This window comes from Vipera ursinii (genome assembly GCF_947247035.1).
Source record: "Vipera ursinii genome assembly, chromosome: 1".
NCBI classification, from domain to species: Eukaryota; Metazoa; Chordata; class Lepidosauria; order Squamata; family Viperidae; genus Vipera; species Vipera ursinii.
The window spans coordinates 264,250,613-264,276,642 of NC_139512.1; the positions used below are offsets into that span (position 1 = coordinate 264,250,613).

Here is a 26,030-nt window from a genome sequence, read left to right on the forward strand (position 1 = left end):
GTAGTACCTGGATGGGAATTCCAGGGCTGAAGGCTAGTTTGAGAAATTAATAGACATCCTAGAAGAAAATAACAGTAAAGAACTTCTATAATTTTTCCAAAAAAAAATGAATGATGCTGTCAGCAGATTGAATTTGACATGAGGCTATCTTTAGTTTTAATGAGAGCTGATTCTCCATTATGTTTATCCTCAGTTCAGGCCTATCACCAGGCATGTGTGTGACAGAAGATGCATGTGAAAGAAGAGTTCTGCATCTTTACAATCCTGGCTGATTTGAGCATGAATACTACATTATAGCAGCTATGCAATTTGCCACTTCTAATGGAAGTTGATTTTCAGCGGCACAAATAGCATAGCACAATTTGGAATTGGGTGATCCTGTCTTCTTTAAATCAGCTGGAATCCGGAGCTTATTATGATACTAGTTTTCTTACATCACAAAAGAAATTAGTATCCTAAGCTTATCACATGTGCTTTAAAATAAAGCCTAGAATTTGTATAATACAAGTTAAAGGAAGATGAGGGGGAAAAGACAACGTAACCATTTAATGTTATATGCTACTTAAAGATAAAGTACAGTAGCATGAAAAATACATGTATAGTTCTGATAGGCCTTCAGGTTTGAGGAAGACATACTGGGCATTTCATTGCTAGACATGGAGGTGGCTCTACAATCCCACTTTGGAAGCACAGAGTCTAGCACAATGGCCATTGTTATAGTAACCATGGGTATTATTTTGTGATGCTGCTCATGGTTTTCTATAAGTTTTTGGCAATGCCTAGAATAGAGCTGACCAACAGGTCCCAACAGCATTTGCAGCTTCTAGTCCTCTTGGTTGGATATGACAGTGATGTAGGGTTTCTTTCATAGCATCTTTGTAGCAGTTGTATGGTCAACCTCAAGGTCTCTTCCCAGACTCTGGTTCACCGTAGAGCAACTGGTTCATCATTGGTCATCCATTCTGATGACACATCCCACCTGTTTCATCTGGGCTCTGAGAACCAGGGACCCATTGCTGACGAACTCCACATTCTACTTAAAGTGTAGTAGCATGAAAAATACATGACATTGAAATTAAATATATAACTTGCTGTGTAGCATTTGCACAACACACTGTTATTTTGATTCCTCTTTTAAATGGGATATTTTGGAAGCTATTCCACGTGTTCTGAATCATGCCCTGAGCGTCCCACTGGCACTAGCGCCGCCCCAAGCACTTCATTCTGCAGCTGAAGAAAGGAAAGAAGGTAGATAAGCTTGCAAAAGTAATAAACTTTATTATTTTATGTGCTCTTCTACCTTCTTTCCTTTCTTCAGTTGCAGAATGAAGTGTTATCCTATGGAAATTACTTAATCCTCTGCATATAAATACTGGAAAAATAGAGAAGAAAGGTTAATGTAACTTAGACACTTTGAGAAGATTAGACATATTGGTATAGATTCAGAAAAGAACAACTAGGATCTAAGTCCTATGACAGACTAAAAAAACCTTGACAATGCTTAGGGGAATATTATTACTCTGTGTATTTGAATTGATGCCCCATAAAAGATCATGATTTTATCCCAAAGGACAAGAGGCAGAGCAAAGAACAATTATCAAAACCTAATCAGATTAGGACCCGCTGAAGTTAGTACAATAATTTAAATCCCATTGGGTTGAAGAGTGTGGAAATAAAATATATTGTGTGATTATATATAGAATGCAACAGTGGTGAATATACTGTATGTTTTGTCAAAATATGTTGTAATGGTTCCTGATTGCTTAAAGAAAGGATCAAACAAATCACAGATAATATATCTTTAATATAGGTGAACGCTGACAGAATAACAATAACTCTATGCTTAATTTCAGAATCTAGGGTGAGGAAAAAGAAAAATGTGATATAGCTTTCTTTATTAGGCCATGATTAGGGGATTCCCATAGGCATCTGTTTGGACAAACTGCCCAATTAGATGGAACATTTGTTACACAGACTCCAGGAGGGGAATAAGGCGCTTGGCATGTGTTTTATGTAAGTGTGGCCATGAATGCTAGAAAGTTTTTTTTTTACAGTTAAAGGTGACATAGTATCCCAGAGGATGACAATAGATAAAAGATTGTATCTTTGTTGGAAGTGCTAAATATAACTTGATAAAACAGAAGAGGAACACAGTTCCTTCAAGGTGGAAAATAACTTGCTTCGACTGAAGCCTTTGAATTATTTGGTCTGTTTATGATTTATACAGCATTCAAGGCCATGCATACAAGCAATGTAATAAAAACTACTCAGTGAAAGTTTCCTGGCTATTATATTACAAGTTCCAAGGCTTTCCACTGTTTCTCATATCATTTCATTAAAAGATCTTTCTAATGCAGTGCAAGAAGAATAGAATTTGCCGTATTTCTCTATTTTTAAACGATTGAAAGCCAGTGAATATTTCAGAGAAGGATTTAAATAAATATTTTCATGAAGGATTTAAAAGGTTCTAAATTTGAATAACCCAAAGTAAGGGTATGAAAACTATGGCTCAATAATAATGTAAAGTAAGGATATGAAAACTATGGTCCAAGCCAAAAACTATGGCTAAAGTAGGGATAGGAAAACCATGGCTCACTGTGTTTGGCCTGCCAGTGTTCTTTAGTTATTCCTAAAGCTTGCCAGAACAATGGAACAAAAATATGGAGCCTTATTTTCCTCCTTGAATGTGCATATGGGATTTTAATGGGGCAGAGTGGTTAAGGCACCCATTTACTTCTTAAAACTCCTGAACTAAATTAATGCTAGGTGAGCAGAGAAGGGGGGCATAGATGTCATTATTGAGATGGGCAACTATAGAAACCAAACAAATAAAAGAAAAACCAATGTTTCTGTCCCTGCTGACTATTTCTCAGAGCTGGTTTTAGTTGAAAGTGACATTTTCAGTCCATTATTACTGAGTTGCTTAGGAGCAAAAAAGCAGTTTTACGTTAAAAAATGAACGCTTAACAATAGTACTAGTTTCATAGCAAAATATAAATCGACTGCATTCAATAGAGTTGTATATTTATAAATTACACTTTAGTAGAAAAGTATATGATTAAGCAGCTAGGGCATATTACATTTTCATTTAAAAAAAAGCATTCCACACTGGCAGCATTTCCATTTCCTAATTCCTCGCAAAGTAGTTTCAGACTGATGTACTACATATTTTTAGTAACCTTGGAAAACCAAGAATACTATGGGTTAATCAGGACTTAGCACTTCTCTTTCAGCTAACCAATAAGAGTATGTCACTCAGTCCGTGTTCTGTCCCCGCAGCTACCACCATTTAACAAATAGCCCTCCCCACTACTCCACAAAATAAATTGCCAGCACCATGTTTTCCATACATCCCTTTAAATAGATTCATTTGCACTTTGCAAAAGAATTTGAGTGATAGCAACGATAGGAAGCTATATTCAAAACAGGCACTGCAATCTTTCAGTGGCTTTCTAGCATGTTGATGATGATGATATCTAGCATGTTATTTGCATTTAAAAGCTCTCTGTGTTATGAAGGTGACAGAATAGTAAGTCAGTACTTTTTCAGATGTTTTTCCCAGTACTAAGACCATGATTGCTGCTTGGTTGGACAAAGGGAGAAGGGAGAAGAAAAGGAAGAGTTCGGCTTCAGGAACTTTAATTTCTGTGGGTAGAGAGTAACGGGTAGCTTGAACCCAGGGGCAGTAGGTGGGTAAGGAAATATTCCTCACCAGAAGGAAAACTGACATCTCACAATATTTGCAGAATTGCAGTAATTCCAAGGAAAATACTTGCCTTGCTCCAATTTCTGCTTTATATGATCATTGAGATTTGGAGCCAGTCCAAGAGTGTTGCAAGTAGGATTTATGAAGTATATTTGACTTAAATATGAAATAAACAGGATTTCAAACTAGGAATCCTTGGATAACATTGACTTGCCATTTCAATGGTGTATCAATGTGGATAAACATTGCATAATTAAAAAAACACAAGTTATTTTTCTGGAGGATAAGCTCTATATGACTTGCATTTCTGTTTAATGGTATTTATTACATTTTTTGTTATTACTTCTTAATTAGCCTTACAGTAGTCCCTCATCAGACTTTCTTATCTCAGCTACAATTTCATTAACTTCAATAAGACTGTACCACATATTAGTCCCGAATTGCACCAAGATTTATGTTTTAAATTCCTGCAATAAGATGATTTTCAAATTATAAGCTGAGACTTTGGGTAATTGTTGGATTAGAAATTTTCTTTGGGCAAAAGAGGCAAATGCAATAGCCAGAATCCAGGGAAAGAGACAGGCTGCTTTAAGATTCAGGCAAAGAACTGAGGAAAACTTAGGTTCAGCCTCACTAGGTGGACCAAACCAAGAAATCAACTCTAAAGAAGGCTCAAACTACAATATTTTTATTATTATTGGCTATAGTAGCAGAATCTTGCAAATCTAACTGTTCTTTACTCCCCCCCATTTTCATGTAAATTAGGCAGGTATCTGTCTGAGTTGCTTAAGCATAGCTTCTTGTTTTAGACTTAAGCTGTGTTTTTGCCCTTGTTGGTTTAGGAACAGAGCTGATCTATATAGTATCTCTGGCAAGGTCATCTTCCTTACTGCCTACAGTACTGGCTATTTTTTTTCAACAAAGAATATTTGTACTCAGGGTTGAATATAAACTGAGAACCCACCCCACTCCTTACTCGCACCGATGATCTTCCCTAATTTTGGGTAATGAAACGTCTGCAAGAAAACAACCAGTCTCAGAGAGCGCAAGGGGCTCTTTCATTCTGAAGGGTTTGCAGGGGTTTTGGAAGCAAAGAAAGCAAGAACACCCTTATGAACGTGTATCCCGTGTGTCTGAGGAGCTTTTCTCCAGAAGTGTGTATTTGCATGCAGCTTTCCCTGCTTAGGTTTACTGATTTTTGTCTGTTGTGGTGTACAGGTGACAAAAAGGGGGCAGAGCCAGATGATGCAGAATTGCTGAGCCTCAGCAAAAAGCTGGTGGAGACTGCAGTCCTCAAGGCGGTACAGCAGTATCTAGAAGAAACTCAAAACAAAAACATACAAAATGATTGTGGGACCCCAGTGAAAACTGAGGAGGTGGCCGTTGGAAATAGCAAAGAAAGCGAGAGTGACATTAGAAAATGACTGTTTTGGAGGCCAAAAAGGGAGGGCTGTACCACCAACATCCATGTCTCTGCTCCCTACTCTTCAGAATTGTCCTCACTGGAATGATGGTTATAGTTTGCTATCAGATATCCTTTCTGAACTGAGAACACAGAGCTTTACAAGAGACAGATGCCAATGCTACTGAAAATAATTATTTAAAAAAAAAACTACTGAACTCTGGGAAAGAAGATCAGACAAAGAGAGGAAAGGACAAGATGGACAGAGAGATGTGACTCCCCCCCCCCAAAAAAAAGTGTCATCTTTTTTGTGTTTTTTGACTACAGAGTTATTTCTCCGTTGCTTTCTTTGTGTACCGCCTGGAAGCAAAACGAATGGCCAAAAAAACAGTACCGTGAATTTTGTTCAGCACAACTGAATAAAGTGCTTTGTTGGAGAAGAAGCCAATCTATTGTATCGAAGAGCAATCAGTACTGAAATCTTAATATGAACCACAATTACTGTTGCCCAATAGAATGTAACTGGATATTAAATATCATGTTTCATTTTAAAGTACAATTTTCACACAAAAATTGTATTTTTCTCTGATTAACATTACTCTTCACGGTAAAAAAATATGCATTGAAGCAAAACTATGTATGTTCCACACAATGGCATATTTTGGTAATTTGTTCCATAACATTTTAATCATATTAATTGTATACAAACATGTGTTGTTATTCTTTTTCCTTTAGGGAAGAGCCCTGAAACAGCTCTAGTAAAGGAAGCTTTGCATAGAGAATTGTTGCCCCTGTTGACCAAAGTGAACCAGATAAGAGAACTTTTATCCACACCATCAATTCGGATGAAAATATACAAGGAACTGCTTGAACAAGGACAGCTTAGTTGACAGCATTTCGTAAAATGTCACTGATCTTACTTCTAATGTGTCTTAATTTTTAACTGCAAATTATACAGATTAATTTTTAGCGAAGATCACTTACCTACCTGGTTTGTACTGCTTCTTTTTTTTTTAGGGGAAGAGACATACCTGTATCCAAATAGTTGAAAGTGATAGGGAAAACGGATTGCATAATACATAAAGGATTCTTTTCTAAGATCCATCCTATTCTTTTCTAAGATCCATCCTATTTCAGGAAATTATGTACTGTATACATAAAGGACTCTAATGCTGCCAATATTTATTAGTACCTGAAAATACAGTATAATGCTGTAGAATTGATTGAGAGAAATCATGATTTGTGTGATATGATTAATCTCATCCTGTGCATATTATTACTGTGGCATGGGGATGTCAGTGGACAAAACTTAGATGCAGACTTTAATTGCTTAGAGTGTATCATTTAGTATAAAGCAAAAACTGAATTAAGGATAGGTATTGTTTGGAGTGGAATTGCATGCACTGTCTAACCTATAAATTATATCATCTCATTACCTTTTTTTTCTTTTTCTTACTCACTATTTATCATATTGACCAGATCATATCCTCTGTCTTAGCCCATGTTTATTCTATAATAGATAGTACAGTGGATTATTTCTATGGCTGTAAACTTTATAACAAAGTTCTGTTAAGTGGCTTTAAACAGTACCACTTAAGAGATTGTTTTGTAATTATCCTGTCTTTTATCTATTTATGGTGATATTTTGGTTTTGGACTGCTTACTTTTTTAACAATCAGAATTTTAAATCTTATGTACAGATTCTGACATACGATTTTTGCTATTGTTTACATGCAAAACAAGATGGTTTAAAATGTTTTAATATTTGTTGTAAAATTGCAGCAGGTCATTTATTTAATCACTCGTTAGGAGTATAGTAATTTTAAAAAACGGGGAAAAATTCAGTAGCTTTTGTGAATATCATTTCTGAAATTTGAAAAGGGCTAAAAATGTGGGCCAGGGTAGGTAAGACACATTGTATTAATGTTTATACAAAGTGCATTTTCTGAATGCAGGCTTGTGCTTCCAGTAGATACATAAAAAGTGTGTGGTATGCTAGTCTCTGTCTTCTACCTCTTGCAGGCAAATGATGAAAGAAGGAAGTTGATCTCTTCAAATGCCTTAATGATTCTTTTACTATTCTTGCTCTTATTCTGTCTTTAAATTCAGTTTGCTGGATGCTGATTGTTGCTTCTTCCAAATACATTCGTAGAGAAACATTTCATACTTAAATTAATTGACCTTAGGGCTGCTGCTGCTGCTAAAGGTTATATGGAATCTGTGCAGTCGTAGATGTGGGGTTCAGTGCTGGTATTTACATCTTCAGGAAATCAGTAATCCAGAAACTGAATACAGATATACCATTGAATGAATGTTCTGAAGAGAATGCTGCTTTTATGGCTTCACAAAAACTTCTGGCAGAGTAATCCAGAGAAAGATGCCTAATCCATCATGCAGATTGACCACTAAAAGGAAAAATGAGTGTTGTGCATACAGCTACTGATGCACATAGGATTTTAGCATCATCAGGGAAGTTTAGGAAGGAAAGCTTCACCTGGGTACATAGTTAATAGGGAAAAAAATAAAAATAATGATAGATAATTCTTTAGCATGTTTACGAAGATGTGTTTCCCTGCATTTCTCTCAGCTGCAATCTTGTCCAGGCTTGTGAGATACGCAGGAACCAATAAGAAACAGCGTTTGTAAGAAAGGATAAGCTTTGTAAATGTAAATGTAAAATACATTTTATAAGTGTGATGTTTTCCCTATTTCCAAAGCCAAGGTTTTAAATAGGTTTTTAAAAAAACCTGCTTGACATGGCATTAGAAAGAACCAGGATCTTTGCTATGCTCAGTTGACACAATCCTAAGGGTAAAATGCCTGGACAAATAAGCTTGGTTGCTAGAATAAAAGTTTTGTGTGTTTTATCTAGATGCCATAAATGACAACCAAAGCCAAAATGTAAACACACAAATAATAAATCCTTTATTTCACAGGCTTGAGAACACAGCTCACCAGAACAAATGCCAACTATCTCATTTCACTGTCAGCCCTGTCCTCTTTTTTCCCAGACAATTTGAGTTACTCCACTTAATCACAACATAGCAGAATCCATGACAATATATACGAGTAACACTCCCATCAGTCTGCCAGCTGAGTGCCATTGAGAGGCTTTTCGTAATGCCTTCTGTCAATGGTGCACATATACTTCTCCCCTTCCAAATCCTTCTTTGCTATCACTGCTTTATTCTAAGAAAAGGAGCAAAGCCATCTTCTCCATTTGAACTGTACTCTGGTCAGCCTGCTAGGCAGGAAGATCAATGGATACATTCTTGGCATGCTGGTCTTTGACAATAATAAAGATTTGACTTGGATTTGCATACCACTAAAAACAGGGCGTATAACAAACACCTCCTTCCTGGCATGTTTGTTTGCAACATTCTATATGTGATGGTCTGACCCAGTTGAATAAAGGTAGTCCTTGACTTGCAACCACAACTGAACCAAAAATTTATGTTGCTGAGTGAGACATTTGTTAAGTGAATTTTGCCCCATTTTATGACTTTTCTTGCCACAGTTACTAAGTGAATCACTGCAGTTGTAATTACCATGTTTCCCCAAAAATAAGGCCTACCCTGAAAATAAGCCCTAGCTTGATTTTTGGGGGTGGGGCTAATATAAGCCCTATCCCAAAAATAAGGCCTACAGGGAGTGCAGAATTATTAGGCAAGTTGTATTTTTGAGGATTAATTTTATTATTGAACAACAACCATGTTCTCAATGAACCCAAAAAACTCATTAATATCAAAGCTGAATATTTTTGGAAGTAGTTTTTAGTTTGTTTTTAGTTATAGCTATTTTAGGGGGATATCTGTGTGTGCAGGTGACTATTACTGTGCATAATTATTAGGCAACTTAACAAAAAACAAATATATACCCATTTCAATTATTTATTTTTACCAGTGAAACCAATATAACATCTCAACATTCACAAATATACATTTCTGACATTCAAAAACATAACAAAAACAAATCAGTGACCAATATAGCCACCTTTCTTTGCAAGGACACTCAAAAGCCTGCCATCCATGGATTCTGTCAGTGTTTTGATCTGTTCACCATCAACATTGCGTGCAGCAGCAACCACAGCCTCCCAGACACTGTTCAGAGAGGTGTACTGTTTTCCCTCCTTGTAAATCTCACATTTGATGATGGACCACAGGTTCTTAATGGGGTTCAGATCAGGTGAACAAGGAGGCCATGTCATTAGATTTCCTGCTTTTATACCCTTTCTTGCCAGCCACGCTGTGGAGTACTTGGACGCGTGTGATGGAGCATTGTCCTGCATGAAAATCATGTTTTTCTTGAAGGATGCAGACTTCTTCCTGTACCACTGCTTGAAGAAGGTGTTTTCCAGAAACTGGCAGTAGGACTGGGAGTTGAGCTTGACTCCATCCTCAACCCGAAAAGGCCCCACAAGCTCATCTTTGATGATACCAGCCCAAACCAGTACTCCACCTCCACCTTGCTGGCGTCTGAGTCGGACTGGAGCTCTCTGCCCTTTACCAATCCAGCCACGGGCCCATCCATCTGGCCCATCAAGACTCACTCTCATTTCATCAGTCCATAAAACCTTAGAAAAATCAGTCTTGAGATATTTCTTGGCCCAGTCTTGACGTTTCAGCTTGTGTGTCTTGTTCAGTGGTGGTCGTCTTTCAGCCTTTCTTACCTTGGCCATGTCTCTGAGTATTGCACACCTTGTGCTTTTGGGCACTCCAGTGATGTTGCAGCTCTGAAATATGGCCAAACTGGTGGCAAGTGGCATCTTGGCAGCTGCACGCTTGACTTTTCTCAGTTCATGGGCAGTTATTTTGCGCCTTGGTTTCTCCACACGCTTCTTGCGACCCTGTTGACTATTTTGAATGAAATGCTTGATTGTTCGATGATCACGCTTCAGAAGCTTTGCAATTTTAAGAGTGCTGCATCCCTCTGCAAGATATCTCACTATTTTTGACTTTTCTGAGCCTGTCAAGTCCTTCTTTTGACCCATTTTGCCAAAGGAAAGGAAGTTGCCTAATAATTATGCACACCTGATACAGGGTGTTGATGTCATTAGACCACACCCCTTCTCATTACAGAGATGCACATCACCTAATATGCTTAATTGGTAGTAGGCTTTCGAGCCTATACAGCTTGGAGTAAGACAACATGCATAAAGAGGATGATGTGGTCAAAATACTCATTTGCCTAATAATTCTGCACTCCCTGTAGTTTTGGAGTGAGGCACACACTTAATAATCAAGCTAGGGTTGCTCTAATTGATTGTGTTACAACTAGAAATGTATTAATTTGATTTTGATATTGTGACTAAGGGAATTGGAAAGGGAATTTTTGTTGACGTACCCTGAGCTATCTACAAAAGGATTTTGTTATTGCACTTTTGACTATCCAATCACCACATTGCTTCATAAACATTTGGATGTAAAATTAGAAAATTAATAAAACCTGTTTTTTTTTAAAAAAAAATCAAGCTAGGGTGGGGTGGGGATCACTTACCTTGCAGCCAGGCTTCTCCTCACCGGCCCACTTCTGAGGCGTCTTCTTCAGTCAGGCCTGCATTTCTCAGTCACAGGCCTTTCTGGAAGGCCTGTGCAGCCAAGAAGCGAGCTATGGATTCAATCCGTAGCTCGGTTCTGCAAGGCCTCTGCAGTCGAGGACCTAGCTATGGATTCAATCCATAGCTCGGTACTCAGCTGCACAGGCCTTCTGGAAAGGCCTGACTGCAAAATGCAGGCCGGAATGCAGCTGCTCCTTCAGCCCCAGAAGGGCTGTCGGTGTCAGAGGTGAGTAAGACATTCACCGAAAATAAGACCTGGTGTCTCTTTGGGAGGCTTCCAAAAAATAAGACTCCATCTTATTTTTGGGTAAATGGGTAAATGTGAATCTGGCTTTCCAATTGACTTTGCTTATTGAAAGGTCACAAAAGGTGATCACATGAGCCCGGAACATTGCAACCATCATAAATATGAGTCAGTTGCCAAGCATCTGAATTTTGATTACGTGACCATGAGGATGTGGCAACGGTCGTTAAGTGTGAAAAATGGTCATAAGTCATTTTTTTCAGTAACTTTGAATGGTCACTAAATGAAGTATTGTAAGTTGAGGACTACCTGTGGGCAACCTCTTTACACTGAAGGGAAATGCTAGGAATGTACTAAATAGGTAGCATGTATTTAACCAGAAAAGCAGTTTTTTCCTTGGAAGCTTCCTTTGCAGGTGGGGATGCTATAAGATAGGGAGGGTCCTATGCTGTCAATCAGAATACATTGTTCAGTGATTCTAGCTTTCCTTTCTTAATCAAGAATGGTATCTGCTTTCAAGTTGGCAGTACTGGATTCCACTTGCCATAACATTTTGTGAAGGAGACAACAAATAGGCTTTATTAAAAGAAAGAAAAAACCTAGTCTGAAAGCATTCTTAATTGCTAGTCATTTCCACAGATTGTTCAATTCAGCATTGAGCGTGCCTGCAACGTTAATGCAAACACACTTTATTGTGTATTCTGCTTTTATTGGCACATTGGGTTTCCCCATGCATTCTAGTGTTATTCTTATATAAATCCTGTTTGATAAATCTGATTCTGGGCCAATTTAACTACAATAGCCTATGTTGATTACATTGCTATCATAACAAGTATAATAGGCCAAACTGATCAGAGAATCTAAAACTAATATTTGATTTTCACCCATGTTCTGATATGCTTGAGTAGATACATACAGATATTGGATTAAGAATAAGAGCTTCAGTTGAATTAGAGTTGGGTTTGTAACATTAGAAAACATGGGAAAAATCTAAAAGTGTCATATACAGATGAATCTTTACATCAAATTGATTTCTAAAAGGCAGTGTGTCATTCAAACATGAATGTTTCATGAAGTGTCAGTGTTTATAACAGGGGACGTTAAAAAAAGCCATTTGGTCATCTAATTTCTGTGGAAGACCTAATAGTGTGGTAATTTGGCTCCACTATTCTTTGATCAAAATATAAAAAAAAATCTCATTTATATTCTTCCCATGTTCAATGTCTTCCTAATGAGAACATTTGTGCAACAGGGAAACTGATTCTGCAGAGGCTAAGATGTACTCTTACATCCAAACAATAATTAGAAGCCTGTTGAGGATTTAGAAGAAAAAAAAACATTACTAAAAAGTAACTGCAATGAAGAAAGCAGACGATTACATGAATAATGAACTCAAATTTTCCTCTTATACATTTTTTATATTTTCCATTAGTGCTTTGATTAAATAAAGCAACTATTACATGTCTTTGCTAACATTCTGAATATTTGGAGAGCATATTGATACATATTATGTATGTAATGTTAATACTTGAAAATCGTAATTACAAATTGTTCATCTCTGTAAAAATTAAGCTAAAATTAAAAAAATGAAAATACATGGAAAATGAATCTAATATTACAGTTAAAGCTTTTGATTTCAGGGCGTTCAGCTATAATTTTATTCCATGAAGTATATATGTGATTGGCTCAAATGGTTGATCCATTGCTTTTTTCCATGTCAAACTGCATATAGAAGACTTTAAAAAAAATCTCTGAATATACCCATCCTCCCTCCCACAAATTATTAGTGAAAAGGGTGTTCTAATGTAATTTGTTTATTTGCAGTCTAAAGTTATATATCAAAGGTTGCTATTTTTGCTTTGCAATTCAATTCACATATGAATGTTTGAAAGGCATGATTAAATGCATTTCTGCCTGCAATAGTTTCTGGTCTCTTGAGATATTGTTAAAATTGCTCAAGTTAATATTCAATCTGTGTATATACAACATGCTATTCCTTTGCAAGTATGGTAACCAACTATAGGAGGACAGCACCCCTGCCCCCCAGAGAAAGAAATTTTGGGGAATATTAAAATGGCAGAATATATTTCCTCAAAGGATCTTAAAGGCAGAAAAGCAGGCCCAGTTTTTCTTAATAGCCCCAAGTAGAAACTCAGGAAACCACCTTTTAGAAATGCAGATTTGATAATCCCATTCAGCCCCATTCAGTAGTAAATACCACCATGCAGAAGCCTATTAAAGACAATATTTTGAAATCCCCTGCAACAAAACTTAAAACTAACATTAGCAGAGTGATTGAATTAGAACCAGCAACCCCTCACCCAAAAAATCCAACACAGGAAGTAAGCCATCAGCCCCAGCCCCAGAGAAGCAGGATATGATCTTTGGGACATAATAGGATTAGCCTACCAATACCAAAAAGGACACACTCAAAACCTCAGGTCAAAGTTCATGCCACAGGAACAGGAACTCCAAACACAAAAGCCCAAGAAGGTATAAAAACCCAGCACTCCTAGCAACATGTGGTCAGCTTTCCCAGAGCCATCTTTCTGTCTGGCTCTGCTCTTCAATAAACTACAACTTTCTTTCTAAAGTAGTCTCCATTTTGTTTATTCCCAGCTTGGACTGGACCCTGATGAAGGTTTTTCTTTCAACACAACATTATGGAAAGCAGAGGAACCAAAGAATGAGAAGCAATGAGCAACAATATTAAATGCAAGAGATGAAAAAAAGAAATGTAACTAAATCTAGTTTACACCAAAAGTATCCATTAACTTCTCCATACGTTCTAGCAAACCAAACTTGTTTCATAAGTACAGTATAAGTTCTAAGATGGCGGTGCCTGGAATGGCTGCGGCTGCATTGGCTCTTGAAGGCGAATAGTTTTGGGAGGGATAGTAAAGGCTATAGGCCACATGATCAGGAAGATTTTAATGTGTTTGAGCAACATGGTGGAACTAAGGTAACATACGACATACGACCAACAATCTTTGCTGGCCTGGCGAGTTTCTAGTTGTTTTGGAACTGTTGGTGAGAGTGTTAAAAGTCGTTGGCGCTGTTTGAATTTGTTCTACCAGCAGCAAGATCTGACTGCTGGCCCAGTGATGGATTCTATTGCAAATCAGGGCTGTTTCCAGAGGAGGCAGAGGAGGAGAGGACCTGGAGCTTATGGAGCGAAGGAACTGGATGAGGCTGTCAGCAGGCCCAGAGGAAGAGAGAGAGGCTTTTGGAGGAGCTGGTGGCGGCAGCAGCAGCATGCTCCAGGGGTGAAAAGAAGCAAGGCCTCTTTAAGGAAAGGGCGGAAGAGTCAGGATCAGAAAAAAGAAAGAAGGCGAGGTTGTCAGAATACAAGCGAATTTGAGGGCTAATCCACATGGAGCCCCATTTCCATCTGTCCTGTTTGCCATCGTTCACTCCCTAGAGACTAAAATGGACAATGTGAAATTTGAGCGGGCCCCGAACAAGGAGTATATATCGGAGGTGGTGACCCTTTGAGAGCTGTATGCAACGAAATTTCATTTTGATGTATGCCGATTGGTGTACATTCAAAGTGACAATAAAGTTATCAGTATATGCTGCTAATTCATATACTTTATATTTCTTATTTTTTGAGGTTGTCATCAACTCTTTCTAGCCATGAGTTTTTCATTTTTTGCTTTCCTCTTAATCCATTGACTAGAATCATATACTGTATATATATATATATGACTATGCAAAAGAGACAATCAACCAGCCCAAAAAGGAACAAAAAGACCCAAGCCAGCTATCCTCCAGCAAACAGCACCAGATCAGCGTAGATTAACTCAAAGCTTAACATAAGACCAACAATCAAGTAAACAATACCCCAATCAAGAAATTGCCAAAGAAGCCAACAGCAAACACCAACCAAAGAATACCTAAGACTACCTTCACCAACACTGGCAGGCAAGCCACTATAATAGAAGTCCCCAACCTTTTGGGCACCAGGGACCGTTTTTTCTACAGACCGGACAGTTTGTGGCTTTGTGCGCTGCCTGCATCCTGCAAATGGGGCTTCGTTTGTTTGTGCGGCCCGGTTGCTGGCATGCCATGGCCTGGTACTGGTCCACAGACTAGGGGTTGGGGACCCCTGCACTAGAATATAAATTGGCCACAAATAGCACTCCTTACTAGCAATGATGACGTTACCTAGTTTGAATAATGAAACGTCTGCAAGAAAACAAACAAGCTCAGCACCAAGGACCCCTTATATACTGTATTTCTTTGTGAGTCAGTCTTTATTCATACTCTGTATATGATCCAACCTTAGTAAGTTTCTTTCAAACTGGCCACTCCCTCTTGGATTCAGTCCACTCATTCATGACCCTATCTTTTCTTGTTTTATCATCACATTTCTTACGTAACCTGTTCCCACTACATGTCAACTTTTGTTTTTTCCTGCTATCCCCAACTTTTACTTCATGTAAGTAAGCTATTGCAATTTTAATTTCTTTTGACAAATATTAGTACTACATTCTATCATTATTTTTCTATCAGCATTTACAATTAAATCCTCTCCATCTATTCCAACTTTAATAAACATTTTACAAAGATACACAGAATTATCTAATTTTTCATCATTGATGTTTATAAGCATTCTCTCAATTTTCCTTATCAAACTTTGATCTTTCAGGCATTAGGTTTTTAGTTCTGTGCTCTTTATTGCACCATACAATTAAATATATACTTTGATATGTCATCTCCACCTGCATATCTACACATTTATGTCTCTAACCCACGTTGAATATCACAGGTACTGTATTTTACATGTTTATTCTTAAATATATTTCATAGGAAAAATATATTACTTACTTCCAGGTAGTATTGAATTATTCACTAACCATTTTATACTTGTACATGCTTTTGCTCCCATCATATACCATTCTTAATGAATTTCACAACCAATTTTGAGTTAGTCAAAATATTTTGCCACTTTCTCTTTTCCAACGTGTACTAATCGTTATTTTTCATCCTTTCTATTGGATAAAATTGTTGTTGTTAGTTGCGAAGTCGTGTCTGACCCATCGCAACCCCATGGACAATGTTCCTCCAGGCCTTCCTGTCCTCTACCATCTTCTGGAGTCCATTTAGGCTCATGCCTACTGCTTCAGTGATTCCATCCAGCCATCTCATTCTCTGTCATCCCCTTCTTCTCTTGCCCTCAATCTTTCCCAGCATTAGGCTCTTCTCCAGTGAGTCCTTCCTTCTCATTAGGTGGCCAAAGTATTTGAGTTTCAACTTCAGGATCTGGCCTTCGAAAGAGCAGTACTTTCCCAATGTATTTTACAAACTAATCAACCTGTACTTTTTGCATTTATTATTATTAGCTTTCGCTTTATTTGATTACAGTATGTGCCATTAAGTTGGAGTCAACTCTTAGTGAATGTGCAGATTTTCTCTGTGACAAACAGTCCTTAACCTGGTCTTTCAGGTCTTCAAACAGTGCATCCATTGCTACTGTAACAGAGTTACTCCACCTGGTGCTGGTCATCCTCTTCTGTTTCACCTTTCTCAGTATCAAGAGATTTCTCCAGAGAGCTAAATCTTTTCATAATGTGACCAAAGTAAAATAACTTGAGTATGGTCATTTGTTCCTCTTTTCTTTGTATAAGAGAATTATAACAGCATTTTCCATCTCCACACAAATTTTTAAAAAGGTGCCACCTCATATATCAACCACAACTGTATTGTAACTTGATATCGACACCAGCTGCCTTTTTTCAATATTTTGTATCAATGAGGCCTTTCCATCATCAACCCCATTACACTTCACAAATAAAATCAAATGGCAGCTTTCATGGATGAACTTTCTTCATCAAAGCATGTGCTATACCAGCAAGCTGTGGACTTCTTTGTTTACTAAGCTACTAGAAACCTATAGTTAAAGAGATTCTTGGTTTAGTTTGAACTTTGTGTTGGTGAATATATCTTTGTTGACGTTATAAATAATCCATTTTTTGGAAAACTACTCCAAGAACAGAAGAGTATTGTAGGAACTTAAGAGTCCTCACAGCTGGCTTCCTACTGGAATTCAGCAACCACAGGTTATTTTCACCTTAATATTTCTAGGTAAACATTTGTGTAGGATGATGCCTCTGTTTGGTTACTCAGTAGTTACCATGGAGAAGTAAAAGAGTGTTTTGTGAACAACAACAGGGATAAAACCTCTATGACCTTTCACTCTTGCTTGCAGAGTTAGAAAAAATCAGAGCTGTTTGCTTGTGTATCTGATAGAGTCATGATCGTGATCCCAAAAAGGATTATTAGATGAAGCAAATGTTAATTATGTTGTCCAACTTATTTACAGATGTAAGGTGGGCTTTTTGTCCATACTGTACTCTGTACAGTATTTTGTACCTATAGTGAATAAAAGTATTAGAAAAGAAATTGGCACGGTCTCTCTGGTAGTTTGTTTTCTGTGTGGCGAAGTACTTTGAATTGGAGGTGGGCAGTGGTGGCGGGTTGTGGGCTTTATTTTATTAGAAACAGTTTTTTATGTTGCTGTTTTCTATTTTAGGAGCGAAACACTTCAATTTTATTTTAATATTGAAAGTGGCAAACCAGCACTTTCCTTGCCGTTAATTTTGCTATTAGAGCACCACCATCCCAGTTCTTACCTCATATCTTATCTCATTCAGGTTTAATTACAAGCACTTGAATTCCCTTCCATGGGATAGAAAATTGAACTTTTCCCCTTTTATCAAGAGCCAGTTGCATGGGAGTTTTTCTAGAATATTTTACGTTTATTACCCAACCCTTTTTTGTATCCTGTATTTGCTAATGATACCTCCTACATGTGCTTTATCACCTTTACTCCTGAAGATTTTCTATTCACACCAGCCATATGTCACTTAGGTAAGTCTTCACCAGCATTCCTTTATTTTCTGAGCTACTAGCTAAGTACAGTTTTATCCACACCCATACCGAAAAGTGCTCAGTGTCACTCATTAATAGAGCACTGACTGTACTGCTATTCTTAGAGCATGATTGAGTATCATATATTGTTATCCCTGCAAGCTTAGAAAGGTCACACATAGCATCTGTATTTATCTGGGAAGCCCATTCCACAAGCGTAGAAAGTCCAAGGTGCCGTTTTAAAAATAAAATAGGTGCAATTTTATTTACAGTTGTCCAGTTCTGTGAAAATCAAGCATAAGATCAGATTTCCTCCTTACATTTTGTTTTTTTAAAAAAAATATTTAGATACGTGTACATTCAAAGAAACTGGCTTTGTAACTGACCAAGTTTCACAGTGGACTTTAGGATTAGACAAAACCTTTCAAGCAGCTGGTTTCAAACACATGCACAGATTCTTATGTACTTCCTCACACAGTATTTTCTTCTAAGGAGAACATTATGGGATTTGTAATAATATTACCAGAAGATTAAACATGACTTATGAACTAGATAATAAGAAAATTGATTATATTCCTAGTCTGGATACCAAAATGTTTTTACTTCAGGTAAGTTTTTATTCAAGACGGTTTGTACCATTTAGCCTATACACACTTACAGTATCTTGGGAGCATGTCCCATTGAACAGAGTAAGGTTTCCCAATAAAATAACTTAAAAATTGTCTTCACTTAAGCCAATTGCAATATACTGATTTTTACACCTTCCATTCAGAGTGTAAAAATCCCACTTGGAGCTGGTGCAACTCATGTAATAACAAAAATCCACTCCTGCTTGACATGGAAAGTAGTAAAACAATAGTCTCTTCCCAAAATATGTGCATTTGCCATTTTGAAAAATACCTGATGCATTGGATTGATGGGAGGGTTGCCGGGCATCAAGACACATATATTTCCAATTAAAAGCTGTAAATGAGGATATGGCATCAGAGGGCTCCTCCACATGGTCTGTTTGCTGCAGTGACAGATGCTATCAGAGACATCTGCCAGGGGCTTAAGCGGGGGGGGGGGGGAAATCAAGATGGCAACCATATGAGGCCTGGTTTTTTTAAAATATACATGGTCTTCAGAAAATGTTTTGGCAGTCAGTGAATTAGCTACAATTGGCTGAGCTGGTGTCCTTGGAGAACCACTACTATCTGGTCATTGTCCTCTGTACTTTCATAGCTATTTTGGTTATGGCTACCATAGGAACTTGGGACCTCACTTGGAAAACCTAACTCTTTCTTGGTAGTAGGTAGGAGATTGGACATAGGTATATCAACCTCATAGAAGACCAAAGACAGGACTTAGGAGATTAATTTCCCATTGGCAAATAATCCTAAGAAATGCATCACTGAAATGATTCCAACTGTCATGGTCCAGGGCTGAGACTCTGATTCTGACTCTGAAGAAGCTTCTTCGTCTGAACCGGTAGAATGTCAGTTTCAGGTAAACCCAAACTAGAAACCACCTAAAACTGATCAAACACATACACCATCAGAACAGCTAGAACAATCAGATCAGAGATAGACCTCTAAGCCCTCAGACTCAGTAGAGCAGCAGGTACAACAGATGCAACATGAAGCTCCTTGCCAAGGAAGAAGCTAATTGTCTCAATTGAAGATTGCTGGCTGCAGTCTGATTTAACAGGCAATCTTACTGGAAACAATTATCTGATTTCCTGATGTGTTATTCCTGTGAATTCTGCTTGTGAACCCTGAAACTCTGACCTTCAGATTAGTTGACTGATATGGATTGGCTCTCTGAACTTTGGACTGGATTTTGATTTCTCTTCTTCATGTTCCTGTTGAAATTATCCAGGCTAGCTTCCTTTTTCAGAAACTGCTTGGGTTTACATTCCATTCCTTGTCTGCTGAGCCTTATGTAAAATGGTATTCTCACTAAGCAACTGTATGCATGTGTGAATTTGAAACCATACTATCCAAATTATTTGAAGCAATCAGCTGGGATGTGCTGAAATCTGGAAATCCTGGGAGAACCAACTCTGGGGCACAGATCATATATTTTGTGATGAATGTATATTCCCAGTGAATATCTGGGAAACAACTGAAAATCCTAAGCTGCCTAAAGGTGCTTGACCTAGATAGAAGCTCCCCAGGCATAGCTGACATGCAATCTAACATCAGCTATGGCAGCAATCTGACCACCATTGTGAGCAAAGACAACAGATCTGGGGAACAGCAAGTTTTTGCCAAATGGCAGCAGAGCAAGTGAGAAGGTTTCTACCAAACATTCAGTAAGTACTGAGGCATGAAGGTTACCATATTGGGGACTGGGAGAAAGCCAAACCAGATAGTGTGAGAGTTCAGGCGAAGCATCAGCTGTAAGAGTCCTTGTGTTCTATAGCCTTCAGTTATCATGCTTGGATTCAAAACTGGAAAACCAGATAAATCAGAATTTTTCCCCCTGAGAGTGTGCCAAAAATGCATCTTCCTGGAATACCTTTGTTTGGATTTGGGAGAGGAGAGGCACTATAGAGAACTATGATGATGGGATTCTCCTTGGGTTATCTCAGAATCTCTTCTTCCCTTTTCCTATAACTTATTTGAATCCTAAGAAGAAAGTAGAAAGGCTTCAAAGGATTCATGTAGCAGGCCTGGAAATCAGTGGTGGGATTCAGCCGGTTCGCATCAGTTCAGCAGAACCGATAATTTTTTGTTGCCCAGGCCCAGAATGGACTTCCGGAAGTGGCATCCACACAGAGAACCGGTTGTTCACATATTTGAATTCCATCACTGCTTGAAATCATATTTTTTGGGGGGAAAATCACATTGGGATTGCCATGAACTTTTTAAAGATTATTCCATAAATTTCAGCCCCTTCCATTAAAAGACCTGTGGTCCCCTCCCTGTTAGGTGTGCTTTCTCCCATAAGTAGGCAGGGAATAAGAAAGACAACATTGACTGAGTACATGTTATCAAGTTGTTGATGGCTCTTAGTGGCCACATAAATATCTTTTCTCTATGCTGAGCTGTCCCTAACCTGGTCTTCTAGGGCATGCATCAATGCACTCATCACCCCGTAACTCAATCCCTCCATCTTGCTGCTGGGTCATTCTCTTTCTTTCCATCTTTCCCAGCATCAGAGTCTTCTCCAGAGAAAAAAAAAGTCAAAATACCTAGAAAATAAAAATGACAGCTTGAATGTCAAACCATGTCCCTCGCCACAGACACCTACGTGTTCAGAACAACAAGTAGCTGTTGTTTTTCCCCAAAGTAGGAGATGGTGGGCGGGAGGGGAAGGAGAGCCAGGAGTGTACCAATCATTGCCCTAAATGATTCAATCACCTAAATAATTGCCCTAATGTGTATTCTGGGGAGCAGTACTAGCCAGTTTGTCCCTGAACTGTGGTAAAGGACCAAGCTTTTTAGACAATGTAATTTCCTCCTGAGGGAAGAATGAGAGGATCACATGTTTCCATGGCTATGAAGGAGAGCCCAAAGTGAGGTATGAGTTTAGTGCAGGCTATTTATTTATCTGATTGATTTGTGCACTGCCCATCTTGTGTAGAGGTGATTGTTCACCTAAGCAAGGAAAGCAAACCAGATTGTGAGACTGACTCAAAGGATTAAGATCAGTTTATTGATAAGATTGCTTCAGGGATCTAGACAGTGGAGCTTAAACTGTAGGAGAGGGATAGATGAAGCAAGAATTTCCTAAAGCAAAGTAAGAAAATAGCCAGCTCGAAGCGTTATAGAGCTCTAATGTTTAAATGGCAAAAATGTTGTGATTTTGGCTGCATCCTAGCTGAGCTTCATGAGGAATAAGAGGAGAGGTGTAAATGCCATGCCTCAAGAGACCTGAAGCTGCCTAGCGGAGGTTGTTGGATTAAAAGTTAGTTATGTAATAAACCGTTTGTCTCTAAGACTGCTTTCAGTTGTTTCTTAAGCCAATTTCAGGCATGGGATGCATCTGCAATGTGCTGGGAAGGACAGAAAGACAATGTCGTCTGTTCCTACATTCAGAAAAGGGGAAATGACCCACACAAGACAATGGGCCTATCAGAAAGCAAGGATCTGCTCACAATTTGTTCAATAAGACTTATATTAAAGCAAGGCCAGTGATTGACTTGCGAGGCCGGTGCGTTGTGCAATTAGTTCACATGGTGTAATAAGATGGAGGGTTTGTGTCACTGTAAGTTGGGGGTGGGGGCATGAAGGGAGGCTCAGCCAATCTGAATGTATACATGGTTGTACTTTGACAATAAAGGTTCATTCATTCATTCATTCATTGTTTTTTTGAGGGCCTAATATATTGTGCAAGTCAACACTTACTATTTAATGGAACATAGTTAAATACTCATGTAAACCAAGCCTAGGTTTGTTTTTAATAGCAAAAGGTAAGAATTCTTGCATTGTGTGAAGAAAGGAAGGTGTAGTACCATATACTGAATCAGGGTTAAGTAGCTCAGGATTCTCTACAGTGACTGCAGATCTCTCAATGTCCTGTTTCAAATTTCTCTGGACTTGACTGAATCATGAACTTTCCGCAGGAAGCAATGACCTACCACTGAGCTACAGAATGTTTATCCTCCCTCCAAATAGATGGTCACTTATCAGGAACAATCTTCAGGCTGAAAGGAGGCACTCCACCCCAAAGCAGAAGTTGGTCTCATCTGAAAGTGCACCCTGCTATGACATCTCTGCACAGATAATGATAGACCCAATCAAATAATTGGTATGGATTCAGGCAGCAGAGTGACTCAGCCCAGCAGAAGGAAGCCAAAGCAAAACTGGAATCCTACAACAGATGCTGCAGTCAAGCATCCTTCCTCTAGATGAGTATTTTGGAATCACAGATCTTTTTTTTTATTTTTTGCCTCCAACTACAGTTACCTCATTTAAAATTGTGTGCATGGCTTTTTGAAACACAATTTTGGAATTACTATTCTGAAATGCTTTTGTTAACAACATATACAGCAACACATGATGGCATGAAAGGCAACACTGTGGTTGTCATGGTATCACTATTTCAAAATTCAGATTATTGCTGTTCAGAAAGATTTCAGGCACATATTTGGCCTTCAATTATTGAATACACAAGCAAAGGTATATTATATAGAGCCAATTGTCCAGTTACAATGTTTTGCTGCTGGTAGGTTGATCAGCTGGGGCATAATAAAACTCTTTATGTTATTTCAAACTGAGCTGTTCCGTATAGTGAAACTTGGAACTATGGGAAGTTGTCTTGGAGATCATTTGCATATCCAAACTTTCTCCAACTAGGTGTCCTCGGGATGCATGAGACTACCACTTCTCCAATTGCCAGCCAGCCTGGAGTTCTGAGCCAACCTATCTGAAAGTTCCCAAGTCTTTCTGGACTGTCCATGAACAAGAGCCCTTCAGATATGTGGACCTCACTTTATCCCACTTGAAACTGGTAAGATCACACTTGGATTACTGCATTCAGTTTTGGTCACCACAGTATAAAATAGATGTTGAGATTTTGGAAAGAATGCAGAGAAGAGCAACAAAGACGATTAGGGGGCTGAAAGCTAAAACATGAAGAACAGCTACAGGAATTGGGTATGTCTAGTCTGGTGAAAAGAAGGACTAAGGGTGGCATGATAGCAGTGTTCCAATATTTGAGGGGCTGCCACAAAGAAGAGGAGGTCAACCTATTTTCAAAAGTACCAGAAGCTAGGTCAAGAAGCAATGGATGGAAACTAATCAAGAAAAGAAGCAGCCTAGAACTAAGGAGATATTTCCTGGCAGTGAGAACAATTAATCAGTGGAATGGCTTGCCTTCCCTGAAGTTGTGGGTGCTCCATCACTGGAGGTTTTTAAGAAGCTATTCATCCAAAATGGTATAGGGTCTCCTGTTTGTGCAGAGGGTTGGACTAGAAGACCTCCAAGATCTCTTCCAATTCTATTATTCAATTCTTTGCTTTTTCAGCAACAACCATGTTGACTGAGAATTCTGGACATTGAAGCCCACACATCTGGAAGGCGTTAGAAAAGATTGATTTACTCCATCATTTGTGGAGCAACTGCCTTGAATGATGGTTTTAGTAGCTGAGTGGGCTTCTTGCCTAAGTTGTGCAGAGACAGCAGAAAACATTTCTGGCTTTCAAATAGTTACACTTGTGTTAAACAACTTTTCCTACTCTGCATCATAGTTGTCATCTTGGCTAGAAACTCTGGCTTAGGAATTAGTGTAAAATGCAATATGTGTTTGCTGAATGTTGGCATACTCAACCAAACCCCAATACAAACATTTCAAAATGCTCATGTCCACAACATTCCCCTTTCTCACTTATGTTCAAGTTGTGGCAATGCTTTTGATCAATTTAAAAATAACGATTGTCATGATTAGCACAGAACACACACAGAGAAAAATGATTTTTCTTTCTAATAAATGGCTATGAAGAAGCACAGATAATGCTTTATTCAAGTTAGCACAAGGATAAGAGGACTGAATAAAAGAGGTATTGAATAATACTTTATGGGTAATACTTTAACCATTAAAATTAGTACAAAAGGGTTGAATAAAAGGGTATTGAATAAAAGATGAAAAACTACATTTAAGTAGATAAAACAAAAATGTAGCTTGCAAACTTTTGTTAAGACTCCTGTAAGGCTAAAAGTGATCAGTGGAGACAGACAGGGAACTGAAGGAATGATATAGCTTGAGCTGTAAAACATCACTACAAAAACATGAAGGCAGGCATTGATCATGAAGCCCAGGGATTGCTAAACACAATGGGTAAAGGAAAATAAAATATTTATAGATTCCTTAATTTCAATAAAAATATCCGAAGAGGAACAGAGAAAAGAGACATTAAAAAAGAAAAAAAGAAAGAAAATCTCACAACTTTTAAGAGAGAGCAAAAGAAGTGATGGAACAGAGGCATGGTAGAGTGCTATTACTCTATTAACACTTCAATGATCATTTCCATATGTGTGCTGAATGTATTAACTATTTAGGTCCTCTTTGTGACATCTCTCAAAACAATTTCATTAAATACGAATACACACGTTTCTTCGGATGTTGATAAATAAAGGTCTTTAAGCTGTGCTCTTTGCAGTAGGGTGAATACATTGCAAAATGTATTAAATCAATCATTTGTCAAAATCATGCTTCATGAACTCAAACATATGCTGGCTTTTTCTGGCTGGCATTCTGCTCAATGTCATTGTAGGCCAGGGGCTTTCAGCCTGGAAGCACACATCATTTTTTTTTAACTGACACTGAAGTATTTTACAGCATCGCATGGCTCACTGGTTCACAGCACCGTCTGTTGCCATTCACTCTGTATAAATAGCATCAAGTCTTATCAGGGACCGATATCAGCTAACTGCGTAGACCTTGAATAATTTCCTGATATATTACAGTTTTCATTAAATGCTGAACCTGGCTACTATTTTCTGTTCAACATATTGCAATCAGGAATGAATCATATTTGAAATTCAAAATGAGTTTGGAATCACCTGGTGCAACTGGGCAATAAAGAAAGAAAAACCTAGACTGATTTTGTTCCATTAGCAGAGGGAAGCTGTGCAGAAATCAGCGGGTAAGTCATTTTGTCCCTTACTAAAGAGGACTCCTGGGAATTTTTTTATCAAAGGGTTGGCAATAGGAGGGCAGGCTTAATGTTTTTACCATACTATGTAGCGTTAATGAAGGTATTTAGAACTGTCTAAATAAGACACCACTGGAATACAAAGTAGGTTGTAATATGGTTGGTAAAGGAAGAAATACTATATGGGGGTTGTGTAGGTTTTGAAAATGAGTGAAAAGAAGAACTTCAGAGCTCATGAATCTTTTCCAAAGTGTGCTTAGCTTTGATACACACACACACACACACAGAGAGAGAGAGAGAGAGAGAGAGAGAGAGAGAGAGAGAGAGAGAGAGAGAGAGAGAGTATGTATACTTATACTAGACACCAACGTTCTTAACAGCCATGATACTAACTTAACAGCTGTAGTGATTTGCTTAACAACTCTGGCAAGAAAGATCATAAAATGGGGGCAAACTCACTTGACAACCGTCCACTTAGCAACAGAAATGTTGGGCTCATTTGTCATAAGTCAAGGACTGCCTGTATTGTTATGTTAAAGCAGGGGTCCCCAAGCCCCAGGGCATGGCACACTAATGGGCCTTGAGCCATTCGGAACCGGGTTGCAGAAGTGTGTGTGTGGGGGGGAGATCAGTACGTGCACACATCCCAACGTGCGCGAGCAGCAG

The 26,030-nt window shown here is 38.3% G+C and overlaps 1 protein-coding gene across 5 annotated transcripts in view; it reads left to right on the plus strand.

The window, feature by feature from the left end:
* Positions 1-23,156, plus strand: part of AKAP7 (A-kinase anchoring protein 7) — a 95,634-nt gene extending 72,478 nt beyond the window's left edge. Inside the window, exon 8 of one of the 5 annotated variants that reach the window (XM_083379948.1) lies at positions 4,925-5,809. In XM_083379948.1, coding sequence (XP_083236074.1) covers positions 4,925-5,130 — 206 coding nt within the window. In that variant the 3' untranslated portion in view covers positions 5,131-5,809. Of the gene's footprint in view, positions 1-4,924; positions 5,816-5,843; positions 6,083-13,528; positions 13,561-23,067 lie in introns of those variants that run through there. The other 4 variants (XM_083379949.1, XM_083379950.1, XM_083379951.1 and 1 more) reach the window with 4 other exon arrangements.
* The last annotated feature ends 2,874 nt before the right edge of the window (positions 23,157-26,030 follow it).